Here is a 13,920-nt window from a genome sequence, read left to right as displayed (position 1 = left end):
GCTGAAGCTGTAGTGTGAACCTGTTACAACGCCTCAGCCGTACTTCCCAACAAGACCGCAGCCGCGGCGCGGCGCATAGCAGCACAAGCATCGTCATGAACCCGATAACAACCCACAGAAAAGAGAAGTAGAAAAAAACAAAGAGAACAAAACACGAATATAAACCACATCACTCCTCAAAGCCTTCCCACGCCCCTTCCCCCCTGTTCTCCGTCGTAATCTCATCCCCACCATGCCCCTGCCTCTGCCCATGCCCGTCCCCCGCCGCATCATCATCATCCACCTCCGCCCTCAATAGCCCACTCAACACCGTAATATCGACCCCGTCCCCAACCATCAGCTGGCCCGCCTGCTTCTGGCCCTCAAGTACGTCGTGCAGACGGTACAGGTGCCCACTTTTGGCCTCGAGCTCGCCCTGCAGGCGCTTGATGTCGCCCATGACGCGGCGGCGCTCGCGCATGCCGAGGGACTTGTCTAGTGCAAAGTAGACTTCGTTGAGTTGCTTCAGCTCGATCTGCAGGTGGTCGATCTCGTCTTGGGTCTCCTTGATAAGCACGGCGAGAGCCTCGCCGGGGGCCATGGAGGGACGGACGGTGGGGTCGTCTGGGTGTTGTTGTTGTTGCTGTTGCTGTTGATGCTCGGCAGCGGTGCGGTCGGATACGGGGACCGGCTTTTCCGCGGAAACGACCTTCTTGCCGCGGCGGACGTCTTCGGCGGTGATGAGAATCTTGTTGGCGCTGGACGAGGCAGCGTTGGTGGTGGCGGAGCTAGATTTTTCGCCCCCGTGGGCGGCAATCCGCACGCAGATGTTGCAGTTGGTTGAGTTGTGCGAGCAGATGCCGTCCAACACGCGGCGTGCATCCTTGCTGAGAGAGGGGAGAGGTGGTTGTTGTTGACTCACATCCTTGGCAGTACCCTGCTTCTGGCCGTCCAGTGTTATGTCAGGCATGAAGAATGCAGAGGTTATACTAGGCTCCGTGGCATCACGACCCGCTCCCGAGTTGCGGCGAAGGCGGGACTCTGGGCGAGTAATGTCTCGGGTATTGCCGACAGAGGACCGACGGGTGTGGGCTGTGTCGAGAGCCTCGTCCTCGGTGTACTGTTCACTGGCCATGCTGAACCCTGACTTGACACTCAACCGGCCGGTGTCCTCAAATTGACTCGACTTCTTGAGAATGCCGGGAAGCTGAGGCTTCTGCTGGGTAGTCTTCGGCGTGACACCGCTGTCGGATTTGCTCCTGTGAAGCCCTGGGCCGAGCGAAGGAAGCGAATGATCTGTGATCTCGAGGTCCTGCTGCACTCGCTTCTGAAGATCTTGATAGGCGTGCCTCAGTTTGACAATTTCGCCCTCCATGACACTGGCAAAATCAGAGTCCTCCTCCGTGAAATGGAGCTCCCTCGTCGGGTCGTCATCGACGTTGCCGGTCGTCTCGTCAATGGTGGCCGGCATGTCTCTTGGCTCGACGATGCGAGTGACCTTGGTCAACCGCTTGGTGAACTCCTGTTCAGCAATCTCGCTGATCTTGCTCGAGAGGCGCTTGACCTTTTGGACCGCGGCTTCACGGCGCTCCAGCTTCTTCTGGAGGGCCAACTCTCTCTGCTTGAAATCATCATCAAAGCGAATGCAATCATCGGCATCGCCTTCGGAGACGTTCTTTAGAACTGGGCCGCTACGGCGAGCCGTTTTCTGCCTCTCATCCCCGTGCTCAGAGCGGAGACGGGTGTTCTCCTCCCGGAGCCGCTCGTTCTCGATGGAGAGGTCCAGATTTTCCTCCTTGAGAGACCGGATGCGGGTGTTCCTAGAAGCGGCCTCATCGCCCTTGTGTTGCAACTCAGCCGCTTGCTCTTCCACCTTCGCTTGGAGTCGCTCAGCCTCAGCCTGCAACTCGACGTTGAGTTCAAGCACAGCCGTGTTGGTAGTTAGACCCTGAATGTTGTCGAGCATCTTGTCGCGAGAAGTGATCCCTTTCTGGAGATCGGCAATGTGTTGATCCCGAGCCGCAACCTGGGCCTGAAGCTGCTTGTTCTCCTTGTAGTAATTGTCATTGTTGCGTTCCATGCTAGCGTGGTCCTGCGCAATGTCCCGCTTCTCCTCTTGCAAAGCCTCGTACTGCTGACGAACCGAAGCAAGCTCCTCACGAGTTGTGCGGATGTCCTTCTGAACTCCGCCAAGCTCTCGGCGCAGTTTGTCATTTTCCGCGGTAAGAGTCTTGTTGTTTTGCAGGGCTGAATCGCGCTGGCTCTTGAGTGTTTGATTCTCCGCCAACAAGTTCTCGTTTTCGAGCTGTAACTCCTCCTTCTCTTGGAGCAGGTGAAGGGATGATTCGAGGTCCCTCTGGGTAGTTTCCAGTTCCGCCTGGAGCTTGGTGGCACGCTCACGGGCAAGGGAAGCTTGGTGTAGGGCCTCATCGCGCTCCGCAGCCAGGGCAGCGCCATGAATGTCGTTGACACCGACCTGTCGGTTGTCAAGACGGTCCCGGAGCTGTGCGACTTCAAACTCCAGATCGTTCTGATAGCCAGCGCTGCGCCTAAATGAGCCGTCGGATTCGGAACCAAGGGCACTATCCGAGAGCTTTCGAGCCTTGTGCCTCTTAAGTTCGGCCTGCAGCAGATTTACCTCGCGCTGTAGCTTCTCGGCCTCCCGCTGGAGCATCGCGTCGTGGTCGCTGAGTTCGCGGACTTCCTCCTGGAGCTTATCCATGGAAACGAAGATTTCCTCATCCTCCTTGCTAATCCCAACGGTGCGGATTTCGTCATGGTTTCTTCCATAGGCGTCAAGACGGACACCAGATTTATCTGATTTCACAAAGACGGGGACGCCGTTCTTCATTGCGCTAAACTTGAGAGTACCGGAAGTCCAGTCTGGGAGATGTCGGAAAGACGGCAAGAAGAAAGATTTGGTGTTCGGGCTGATCAGGCTATTGTCGAGGCCAAGAGTCGGGGCGGGAGTTTCGTGGACAACACGGGCCAGTGGCGAGCCTTTCGGGGTTGTGTCATGTTTCGTGGTTTGCTTTTCTGTCCGAATCTTGGAAACCATATCCTGGAGAGAGCGCTTGGCAGGCTCGGGCGTCATTGCGACATCTGCCTCGGTGGAGGCAAAGCGAGAACGGCGTGAGGCCGACATGGGCCGGGCCGGGGAAAGAGACAGGACGGTCGAGCAATCCGACTCGTTCTCAACTCGCGCCTGCAAATCGGAACGAAAACGTTTCCTCTTCATCTCGGCCATATCGTCAAATGTGTTCTCACCCCTGTGTTGCTGAGCAGGCGGCATGTTCTCTTTTCCGCCTGTCAAGGCACTGACAGACCGTACTGGTGCCATGTCCTGAGTCTCGGTGAAGTTCAAGTTATCCTTGGTCAATAGACCCGTCCACTCGGGAAAGGTACGGGCAATGGCGGAGGTGTTAAGGACCGTGTCCATCGGTTGATACCCGAAGCGTCCCGACCGTGAGGCGTGCCTCTTCGATGGGTTCTGCGTGTCTTCGCCGAAACGGCGCGTGCTTTCACCGTCCGGGCTGAAGGAAAAGTCGGAGAGATTTTGCGAGAGTTCTTCGGTGGTGGTGCTGACGGTATCGTGGGAACCTGTTGACGAGGGGGGCGAGCTGAAGGGATTTTGGTGCATACGATGTTGGAGCATTTCTTTTCTAAGCCTAGAAATATGTTTGGGCCTGCTGGTGGCGTGGCCTCGGGTATTGCTGTTGACGTCCATGGCGAGCTAAGAGAGCGCGTTGAGCGCGATACCGGTTGATCAAGAGCAAGCACAACCAAGGCAAGCGAAACCGCGGGTATCGGACAAGGTGTACGGTACCGAGTCGGTACGGATGGAGTAACGTCGGTGTAGATAGACGTTGACTCTGATAGCTGCAGGCTGAAATATAGGAAGGGACAAGGCGTTCGATGCCAGCTGTAAACAAAAGGTGCATGGCTCGCCGAGCAAAGTCACCCTTGGAATGCAGCGCGTCGGTGGTGGGAGACGGAGTCGCGAATTGGTTGTGGCAGACGTGTTCCTCGTCACTGGCAGTGAAGGGACGCGATCGGGAATCCGATTTGTTTACATGCAGGGGTCAAAATACTCAAGTGGGGCAATGCTTTGGGGTTGGTGGGGCTGGCTCTGCAGCGCAAGGTGGGCTCTGATTGGTGAATTCCCCCTAGAACCATTTCTAACATTATCCCAAACCAAGTACCGTATTTACCATATTCTAAATTCTATTATATAGTAGTTGTGTCAAGGGGAGCCCGAATGGTCGACTACAAATGGGGACGTCATAACATCGGCCAGTTCTATTAACCTTGTTTTGTGTTCATATCACAGATAATACAGATCATGTCCGGGTTTTTATCAAACAAAAGTCAGAGGACATTCAACCTTCAAGAGAATGGCCCCAAACCGACCCGACTAAATTCAGCTGCTCCTTTTTGACGCTGAGTACCCTTTACTCAACGTTCCCCCGCGAGTCTCCGCGACTGAACCTCACCCAGCGCCTTAGTCCCGCTGAGCACCGACACCGCGGCGACGAGCCCCATAACCGGCAGTACTTGGAATAGATTCCAGCTGGTGTAATACAGGAAGAAAACAAACTCCATAGCCACGATTGACCCAAAGAAAGCGGCATGAGAGAAGGGCGCTGTCCCAATAGCCTTCGACAGGTGGTTGACGTTTCCGCCGAGTGTAACCCACTGGGGACAATTAGCATGATCCTCGGTTCACGATGTACGGGTGTATGACTTACGACGATAAGAAGTGCCGGAAGCGTAGCAATCACGGCCAACCCGAAGATGAGCGAGATGATCTTTGGCGGGCTCTTCGGGTCTGGGCGGAAGATGTGGTGGATCTCGGGCTGCTTGCCGTAGCGGAGGGGCTTTTCATAGCTGGGAGCCGCCGCGTTTGTATCTTGGTCGATTTTGATTTCGAAAACGGGGGCGTTGAATCCTTCGGAAGATCCAAAAGAGGCGAGCACAACCGAGGCTTTCAATGGCTTGGTAGCGACGCGGAACTGGGTGGGAAGGTCTTTTTGCGACTGTTGCACCAGCATTAGCACGACGGTCCATCTATGTTCTCCTGTCCCATGTGACCGAGCCCTTACCAACTGCACAGCTGCCTTTCCGCTCTCCTTGACGGTCAATGGGAAGGGCGCCTCAAGCCCCGACTCGGGCTCCTGCAACACAAGGAACGCTTGGTGCGGCCGCTTCCCTTTCCCATTATCCGTCGCAGTTAAGATCAACTTGAGCGTATCGGTGTTGCCCAAGGTCACCGGGTTCGGCAGAGGGTTCTTCGAGGTAAGCCTGCGAAAAAAAATGCTCTTGTCAGTGGATGCGATTCCCCTCGGTGTGTTGGCACAGCGCTATGTACTTTTCCTTGATAGACTCGCCCGACTTCTTAGCCGCAATCTGAACATTTCCGTCGTCGAACCCCCAAGTGGAGGCTGCGTGGGAAAACCCCGTCGCTAGTAAAAGAAACGCCGGTGCAATTGACTGGGTGAACCTCATCGTGGGCGATTGTCGTGGTGAATCTGCGTGTCGGTTGTGAGAGCAGCGACCAGATGGGCCAAGGCTGTCGGTTGTTCCCGAAGCTCTGGACACTTGTTCGGTCCATGCATCGCAAGCCCGCGATGCCAAGAAGCTCTGACCACTCTCTCCAATTGTGGATCCCTCACAGCTACACACTAGACCTGATTAAGCTAGACTAGACTTCCGCTTGCGATCCGTTTCAGCAACGCTCGAGAACACCAAAACAAAGATGTTGAAGAAGGCATTTATATATCGGTTGATGTTTGGCATTCTCCAACCGTGTTAATTATTCATGTGGCTGAAATCGCATTGTCTTGGTTATAAAAAGACTAGTAGCCAAGAATTGGCAGTAAGGTGCTCGACGCGGACATCAATTCGCCCATTGTGGCTTTAGAATTCTTAGAGGAAACAAGAGTAATTACGGAGCCGGGCCTCCATGAAAAGCGTCGGTCGGTCACCATATTTTCTCCTTCATTGTGGTCGTCTGGGAGTACTATTTAATATAGGTGTGTGAGCGCCAGTATTTACTTGGATCCCCAGCTCTGTCTAGTGGGAATGTTTACTTTTAGTGTACACCCTGCGTCTCCACCCGGTCAATCCCTTCTCGCTGGGCCGCGCGCAGTAACTCAACAAAACAAACAACTCGTTTACTATTTTGAATTTTTGCCGGCACATCATTCAGTTAGGATGAACAAAAGAGAGAAACAAAGTAACGTTACGGAGTCGTGGAGGTGTGAAAAGCCCCCAGGGCCCGAGCTCACGCGGATCGTCCGTCCTTTGGTCCTTCAATTCAACTTGAGGACGGAAATCTCGATTGGCTGTTTCGTCCGCTCGACTGCAGGCCGCCTGAGGGGCCGTTTGGGATTCCCGGTGTGGGGAAGCCGCATCCCGTCTTCGCCACCACCCAACGACAGACATCAGTTTGGATATATTTGGCGATATGGTGAGGCGAGTTGTCGAGAGAGATGCGCGCTTGGAGTGTAGAGGATGGGTGGTAAGCAGCGAAGACAAATGCCAAGGGAATACGAGGTTTTGGGGCAAATCCATTTCAACAGCAACCGTACCAAAGCAGTTGGGCTCCGTCCTGGCGGGTTCCAATTCCTCGTATGCAATGCTGCACGCGACCCCCGCCAGCCGAGATATCAAAAATAACGACGCCAGGAGCACCAAAAAGGGCAGCTCATCTGGCGCCGCCGGTCTCTTCGTGGACGACAGATGCACTCGCGACAGGAATGTGAACTTTTCTACCTACCTTAGCGTGCCTCAGATAGCATCCCTCTGGATGGGGGCGATCTGAAAGTACTGTGTATTCCGAGCCGGCGCGAGAGGCACGGATGGACGGGGAGTTGGGGACGCCGCATAGGCAGCCGGATGAGTGAGCGTGAGCAAGACAATCCATTCATGGAACGGACCCGTCGAGTTATCGGATGAGCGCCCGTTTTCCTCAATGCATACCATGTAAACACGGTGGAGTACGAAGCAGGCTTGATCGCCCCTGGGTTGTTTCCTTCATGTTAGGTCTTTCCGCCGTCACCTTGCTTTCCTCCCATCCCGGGCGTACCAGGAACAAAACATGTCTTGTTTTCCCAGCCAGCCCTCGAGAAAATCGGACTGTCTTCCAACCGTCCGAGACAGAGACGGTCAGGCCACGCCGCAAACGCCGCTCTGGCGGCCAAAGCCTCCCGTCCTCCGGAATCCCAAGATCCTAATTCACAACAGACGGAGGTTTCATTCCAGGCAAGTTTGCAACGCTGCAACGCGTGAAGGCGCAGCGCCTCAGTGATCTTCTCCGCCGACAAACTTGGGCTGATCCCTGCGGCGGTCGGAACGAACACGGCGAAACGAGCTGGGGTGGTGAGCTCCGGCCTATCACGAGTGCGCCTTCCTGATGAAGGTGTTGTATCTGGCCAATCCAGTGCAGCCCGGGGCCCTCGGGAGCTTCCCATGGCGCCCACTTTGGATCCGGGGTCGCTGGAGATTCCGGTCGCATTTTATCGTAGCATGCCCGTTTTGTTCTCTGCTTCCTGCGCCGTTCTCATCATCATCCTGAATTGCTTCCCCCGGCGCGTCGTACCGTCATTCGTTTTACAATACACTAATACATACACCGTTCGTTCTGGGACCTTTTAATCCCCTTCTTCTCGCCTTCGTTTCCGTGTGAATTCAGCCTTTGTTTCTTTTTGCTCTAATCAACGAACCATTCCATAATCAATAGTGTAATCTCAAACACCCCTATTTCGAGGGTCTGAGTCCGGAGAGACATCGAATGTCAGTTCACCACCCAGACCGCTACCTCCCTGTCTCCCTTCCTTCTCCAGACAACTGTGGAATCAATTGTCTCTGCGCCCTTGTCGACGCAAGCCTGAGGTGTCCGAGCTGCTGACCATAACATTCGTTAATAGTCACCAACTTTCGTTATCCTACCCATCAACCTCTTCCCTTTACAATCAGCTCGACGCGACTCCCATCACAGACGAGCCTATCCACCTTACAGTTACCCAACATGATCTCCTTGCGAACAACGCTTCTGGCGCTTGTCAGCGTCGTCGCCGTTTCGGCTGACTACGTTATCAACCCTGATTCTGTTTCCGAGAGTTTGAGGAGTAGGATATCCCCATTCGATTTGACTCGAGAAAAGATGGTAATACTATGAAGCATAGTCACTAACAGAGTGGAACAGAGGCATGGTGCAACGACCAGTTGAGCATGTGCCGGCCTATCTGCCTTGAGACCTCGACTGGGTCACCGCAGGTGAACACTTGCGATCCCGTAAGTTTGACTCCCGAACCCACATGTTGTTAAACGGCTCCTCTCTACCTCTAAGACCCCCAATAACTAACAATTTATGTTCCTCGTTGCCTAGGACTCCCTAACTTACGGTTGTGTCTGCAGCGACGGCAAGCAACCCAACGTGACCGAATACACTCTCACACTCCCTTACTACGTCTGCACTGAGTGGGGCAACCAGTGCGTGACAGCATGTGGCAACGACAACACCTGCGCGTCCGAGTGCCGTGAGAAGCACCCATGCGGCGCCCAGAGGCCCCACTCCAACGCCACCTCGACGACCGTCTCGCCCACTGCCTCGGCGACGTCCACGTCCACCCCTTCTCCCGATGGCCAGGCCTTCGACGGCTTCGGCGACGGCTCCGGCGATGACTCCCAGGGCAATGGCGGCAACGGCAACGCAGCTGGTGCTCTTCGATTCGGCGACTCCTACGGCTTGGCCATGGTTGCTGGCGGTTTGTTTGCGGGGTTCGCTCTGGTGCTTTAAAGTTCACCCGATGAGCGAAGTGTGGTAATAGTCGTGGCGGTGACGTTGAATGTTGTGTTGCCAAGGTGGGGTGGTGGTTAATTTGAAGATCCGGGGTAAATCTGACCGTCTCGGTGTTGCAAAACACCAATGTCCTAGTTGGTGGGGCCGGGGCGTTGAGGGAGTCAGTCGCCAACCGGCTCTGGAAACACTGTTAATTGGGTTTATTCTTTTATGGGCCGATCATATGATGGGTCGGGTCACGCATTCTTGGGACTGGGTAATTGTTGCATTAGTGGCTCAAAATTGAGGTTTTCGTCAGCGCAGCTCTTGTATTTCGATTCTTCAGCGTTGTTAGGGGGTACGGTAATTTCATCTGCACTAAATTTGACAGGCATGCAACGTCCCGTCTGTCAACCGTGAACCATCGTCTCGTGTGCTTCATCTGATATCCTGCCTGCTCTTCATTGGGTACATACCATCGCCATCTGATCTCAATGTTGTTCCTGGCCAGTGGGTTCCTTACATAGGTCGTACACAGTCGATCGAATCTCCTAAAGTTCTTCCTTAGTTTAAACGCCGGGAGCCTCAAAATAGTTTTCCTAGCTGCATAGCGTGTTTTCTCAACTTTCCCTCGGATGGCTGAGGATCTCAAGTGGCCAATGAACCACAGCTTCACCGCCAGCCGCACTTTCACGTGTCGGTAGAATTGGACGCGGTAGGTGTGGATCCTCGGGTCGCCAACCGGGGAAAGCTTGTGTGTTGGGATTTGATTCGCAATGCGCCAGCCAGCTTTTGTCTCAACAACTCGAGCAAAGACGCGAGAAAAAGGGGACCTGAAGAAAAATTGCGTGTCTGTTACAGCATTAGCAGATGCATGAGACCTTCGGCGTCACTTCCACTACTGTCATAAATACGAAACAAACACCTCAGTTTCTGCGCTGCCGCCGGTCAACCTCGGTGGCTCTAACTAACCCTTTTTTTCATTTCCCTGGGCCGTCCTCTTTGTCCCCACTGAGATTCCTGTTCTCAGAATTCTCCCAGTGCGGCGCAATATCCTCCAAACCACCCAACACTTGTTAAACCACACGAATAGCCTCCCATCGATCGTACCTAACGAAAACAACACTTCCCATCGGCAAGCAAACGCTGTTTCGCGCCCTCCAGCCGAGAGCCTGCTATGGCTCCTAACAACAGCAGTACGTCGATTGGCCCCACACTACCGTTCTCCCTCCCATGAACAGACGCCGGTACATCGCAAGCAACATACACCAACACCACGATCCTGTGTACTGACAGCTCACCTGCCCAACCAATAGAAAAAGCCGCCGCCGAGTGCGTATCAGACGATGCCCTCATCCACCTAAAGAGCTACAAGTACTCGGCCGTCGACAAGTCGCCGATATCGCACTACATTCTAAGGCCATACGTATGCACTTTTGCCCCGCCTGTCCACCGTGCGCTTCGCGCGACAAGCTGCTTGCACGCAGGCATAATGCCTAGTAAAAGAACAACTTAGCTAAGATTGGGGATACAGTGGAATACCTTCGTCGAGCTATTACCGCTATGGCTCGCACCCAATATGGTGACCCTACTGGGTTTCATGTGCATCTTGTTCAACATCGGCCTGCTGGTGGTCATGATGCCGGATCTTGAAGGACCAGTGAGCATAATACCACCCCCCAGCACCACTGCAACTGGGCAGCTTCCGGCTAACCTTGAACAGGCACCACCATGGGTGTACTACAGCTTCGCCTTCGGGCTCTTCATGTACCAGACCTTTGACAATGTCGACGGCAAGCAAGCTCGCCGCACCGGCACCTCGAGCGGCCTCGGAGAACTCTTCGACCACGGTATCGATAGCCTCAACTGCACGCTCGCCAGCCTGCTCGAGACGGCGGCCATGGGTCTGGGGACCTCAAAGGCGGGCGTATTTACCGCACTTTGCCCGTGTCTACCCATGTTCTTCTCTACATGGGAGACCTACCACACCCACACGCTCTACCTCGGCGTCATCAACGGTCCAACCGAAGGGCTGCTGCTTGCATGCACCTTCATGATTCTCTCCGGATATTATGGCCCGGGCATCTGGACGGAACCCCTCGCCGACCTCCTGGGCTCACGTGCCTCAATACTCAGTGCCTTTGGCCTGTCCGACGAGCTGCTCGAGAGCCTCACAATCCGGGATCTCTGGGTGACTGTCATCGTCTTGTCGCTTCTCTTCACTCACATCCCGTTCTGTATTTATCACGTGGTCAAGGCGCGCCGCGCCAAAGGTCTGCCCGTGGCCCCCGTGTTTCTCGAGTGGACGCCCATGGCCGTCTTCACCCTCTCCACGGGCGCCTGGCTCTACTCGCCCTACTCAACTCTCTGCTCCGAGAACCACCTAGTGCTGTTCTGCATCATCATGAGCTTCGTCTTTGGCCGCATGACCACCAAGATGATCCTCGCCCACCTGACGCGCCAACCCTTCCCGTACTGGACCGTCATGCTCTGGCCCCTTGTCGGCGGCGCCGTGCTCGCCAACCTACCGCTCATCGGCCTACCCGCCGTCTCTGCCGAGTTTGAGTACCTGTACCTACTCGGCTACCTCATCTTTTCCGCCGTCGTTTACTTCCGCTGGGCTTGGCTTGTCACGACGAGCATCTGCCGTTTCCTGGGCATCAACTGTCTCACAATCCCGCACGAGAAGCAGAAGCAGAACAAAGCGGCTTTGAACGGACGCAAGGTGGATTGATTTACGAAGGATACCCAATGAAAGAAAACTACACTGTGTTTTGGGGGTTTCAGAAGAGTGCCGGGTCTCAAGGACCTCGACAAAGGATGCGAAAAAGGGGTGGAGGGCTCAATAGAAGAAAAACCGGCCCCGGCTGGGGCTGTTGCTTGCACTCATGAGTGGCACGGCGAGGCTAATTCCTAGGCCAGGGGGCATTTGGGTTCATGTTTGCATTGGAGCGCGGCGTTCTTTGTTTGCCTCGGGCCCCACAATGGCACTAAGAGTCGATTATTCGACGAGGCAAAAAATATTCTGGATTTGTAATGTATATGGGACGGGGTAGACTCCAGAGGTTCCCTCCGAACACAAGGGGTGTATTTTTCTTGCCTTACACCCTCACTAATAAACTAAGAGCAAGGAAAACACGGACCGCTAACCCGGTATTCATATCCTTCCCTACTTAGGGACGTATATGTGTGTGTGTATGTGGTCATTATCCAATATTAATCATTACTCTGCGAGTCGTGGCTTCGTTGCTAAATAGAAAGGAGCACGCATGAAAATACCATTACACGCGGACCCGGCATGGTCATCATCAGAAAAGAAACTCCTTGAGCACAGGAGAACCAGAGAACTCAGGGTTGAGGAGGATGCAGCTTGAGACAGCGAGGGTTAGCAGTCAGCAATGAGCAACGAAGAATCGTTATACCTGGGTACACAGCAGAGTGTGTTGAGAACGAAAAGCGACCTACTTCAAGAAATACTGCAACCCGGCCCGCCGCTTCTCAAGAAAGCGCGGCTGGAAACGCTTCAACACACTCTTCGGCGGCAGCGCCGGCACCGCCGCCTCAAAATTCGGAAAGGTTTGAACCAACCGGTGGCGGAGATCGTCGAACTCGGAGTAGCGCTTGCAGATGTTCATGTAAGAGCCCTAACCCGGAAAAGGTCCACGTTAGCGACTCCGTTTCCCCTTATTTTTGCTACCTTAGAAGGTCCAGGGAGAGGGGAGGGGTGGGTAGGCTTGGTCGGACGGGTGAGAAGCCATACATTCAACGTTTCGACCCGTATATTCCACACTATAAACGCCCCGATATTCGTCGTGCTCCCATTGACCATAACATGGTCCGTCACCCGCACACTGCGCGCCCAGCACGCCCGGTTGCGGTCCCGCCCGTACAACTCGCTACTGTTACTCCGTCGACCGGCGCTCTCCGCTCCGCGCCCGGTCCCGTTGCCATTGACGCCATCCCCATTCCCGTCCCCTTCTTCGTCTTCGTCATCGCGTTCGTTGTCTTGTAGTGTGATGGCGCCCGGGGGTAGCACGGATTCGACCGAAGCGCTAGAGACCACGCGCGAGTGCCCCAACGTCTGTGGTCGTAGTTGGCCTTGTTGCTGTTCGGCGCGCGAGTGCGACCAGTATGGGGGGATGGAGGCGCTCGGGGAGGTTACGGCTTCGGAAGAGGCGGTATTGGAAGGAATTGAGGTTAAGGAGGCGTTGTCGTTGCCGTCATTGTAGTCGTCTGAGAAAAGGGCCGGTCGTTGGTGTTTAGTTTGCTGGGGTGCGAGGCCAAAAGCATTATCGAGTGTGCTTTCCTGCCCTGAGCCCCCAGCGCCATCGTCGCCATTGCGCGGGGACTCTGGTGGTTGTTCCCGTTGCGCCGGCCGTTGTGGGGGGTGTTCGTGTTCGTTTGGTGACGCCATTGAGGCTCGTTCGAAGCAAGGGACTATCTCATAGATCGCGATGCCGTTGAATTGGCCAAGGCGGGCCACGGTTTGTGGCCCTTTAAATCTCTCGATGAGTGCGACTTTCGTGATCGGAGACGTCGGGTCGCTCGGTCGGCTTCGCGAAGGAGGAATTGAAACCGAGGGTTGCAAGCTGCGGTCCCAAAGGAAGAGTGATACCTAACCGGCAGGAAACTTATCAGCCCGTGTCCAACAGGAGAAAGGCACAAAGACAACGGGGCCGAGGATCTCCCCTGCGGCACCGACGATCGCTTCAGGTTTGCACCAATATGAAGCAGAGAGAGATTGGGGAAGAAATCTCGCCAAGACCCCTGTTCGACGCTGTGGCAGACGGCCGTTGGATTCAACGTCATCACCGATCGCTCCACTCTTTATCTCATCATGTTCGTGCAGCGGTCAAGGAAACAAAACACCTACAAAAATAGGGGAAAATAACTGAGGCATTGAGCTTGATTAGAAGAGAAATAGAGTCCATTTCAAACTGCGCAAGGTTTGAAGCAGAGAACATTTCGGCTCACGCAACGCTGTCTGAGTGCATTGTGCTGTGTAAACTGATTACAGGTTCTTTGTAATTCAAGATTCAGGGTTAGGGTGTTCACACGAACCAGTACCCCCATCAAACCAGCAGGCTGGCCGACTCATTCGCCGTGTTGAGCCTCTTCAGCACATATATAATCAAGACACCTAAAGGTGTCATTATTAC

General features: G+C 54.6%; 5 protein-coding genes across 5 annotated transcripts; 2 read left to right on the top strand and 3 right to left on the bottom strand.

The window, feature by feature from the left end:
• Positions 1 to 169: 169 nt before the first annotated feature.
• C8A04DRAFT_11182 (uncharacterized protein) lies at positions 170 to 3,706 on the bottom strand (the record flags this gene model as incomplete). Its single annotated transcript, XM_062776867.1, has 2 exons — positions 170 to 220; positions 284 to 3,706. 2 exons carry the CDS (start codon positions 3,704 to 3,706, stop codon positions 170 to 172), a joined length of 3,474 nt encoding a protein of 1,157 aa, XP_062638125.1.
• A 728-nt stretch (positions 3,707 to 4,434) lies between these two features.
• On the bottom strand, positions 4,435 to 5,484 carry C8A04DRAFT_36322 (Oligosaccharyltransferase subunit Ribophorin II-domain-containing protein; the record flags this gene model as incomplete). The annotated part of the gene is made up of 4 exons (XM_062783486.1): positions 4,435 to 4,674; positions 4,728 to 5,015; positions 5,082 to 5,280; positions 5,348 to 5,484. 4 exons carry the CDS (start codon positions 5,482 to 5,484, stop codon positions 4,435 to 4,437), a joined length of 864 nt encoding a protein of 287 aa, XP_062638124.1.
• A 2,524-nt stretch (positions 5,485 to 8,008) lies between these two features.
• Positions 8,009 to 8,779, top strand: C8A04DRAFT_11156 (uncharacterized protein; the record flags this gene model as incomplete). Its single annotated transcript, XM_062776859.1, has 3 exons — positions 8,009 to 8,108; positions 8,186 to 8,274; positions 8,369 to 8,779. 3 exons carry the CDS (start codon positions 8,009 to 8,011, stop codon positions 8,777 to 8,779), a joined length of 600 nt encoding a protein of 199 aa, XP_062638123.1.
• Positions 8,780 to 9,938: 1,159 nt separating this feature from the next.
• On the top strand, positions 9,939 to 11,495 carry C8A04DRAFT_36320 (CDP-alcohol phosphatidyltransferase-domain-containing protein; the record flags this gene model as incomplete). The annotated part of the gene is made up of 4 exons (XM_062783485.1): positions 9,939 to 9,957; positions 10,078 to 10,187; positions 10,296 to 10,421; positions 10,485 to 11,495. 4 exons carry the CDS (start codon positions 9,939 to 9,941, stop codon positions 11,493 to 11,495), a joined length of 1,266 nt encoding a protein of 421 aa, XP_062638122.1.
• A 574-nt stretch (positions 11,496 to 12,069) lies between these two features.
• C8A04DRAFT_36319 (Phox domain-containing protein) lies at positions 12,070 to 13,175 on the bottom strand (the record flags this gene model as incomplete). Its single annotated transcript, XM_062783484.1, has 3 exons — positions 12,070 to 12,130; positions 12,227 to 12,405; positions 12,522 to 13,175. The coding sequence occupies 3 exons, from the start codon at positions 13,173 to 13,175 to the stop codon at positions 12,070 to 12,072; spliced, it is 894 nt and encodes a 297-aa protein (XP_062638121.1).
• Positions 13,176 to 13,920: the final 745 nt, after the last annotated feature.

This window comes from Dichotomopilus funicola, assembly GCF_033296635.1.
Source record: "Dichotomopilus funicola strain CBS 141.50 unplaced genomic scaffold C8A04scaffold_21, whole genome shotgun sequence".
In the NCBI taxonomy this organism is placed as follows: domain Eukaryota; kingdom Fungi; phylum Ascomycota; class Sordariomycetes; order Sordariales; family Chaetomiaceae; genus Dichotomopilus; species Dichotomopilus funicola.
The sequence above is the reverse complement of the archived record's forward strand: the minus strand, read 5'-3'. Positions and strand labels throughout refer to the sequence as shown.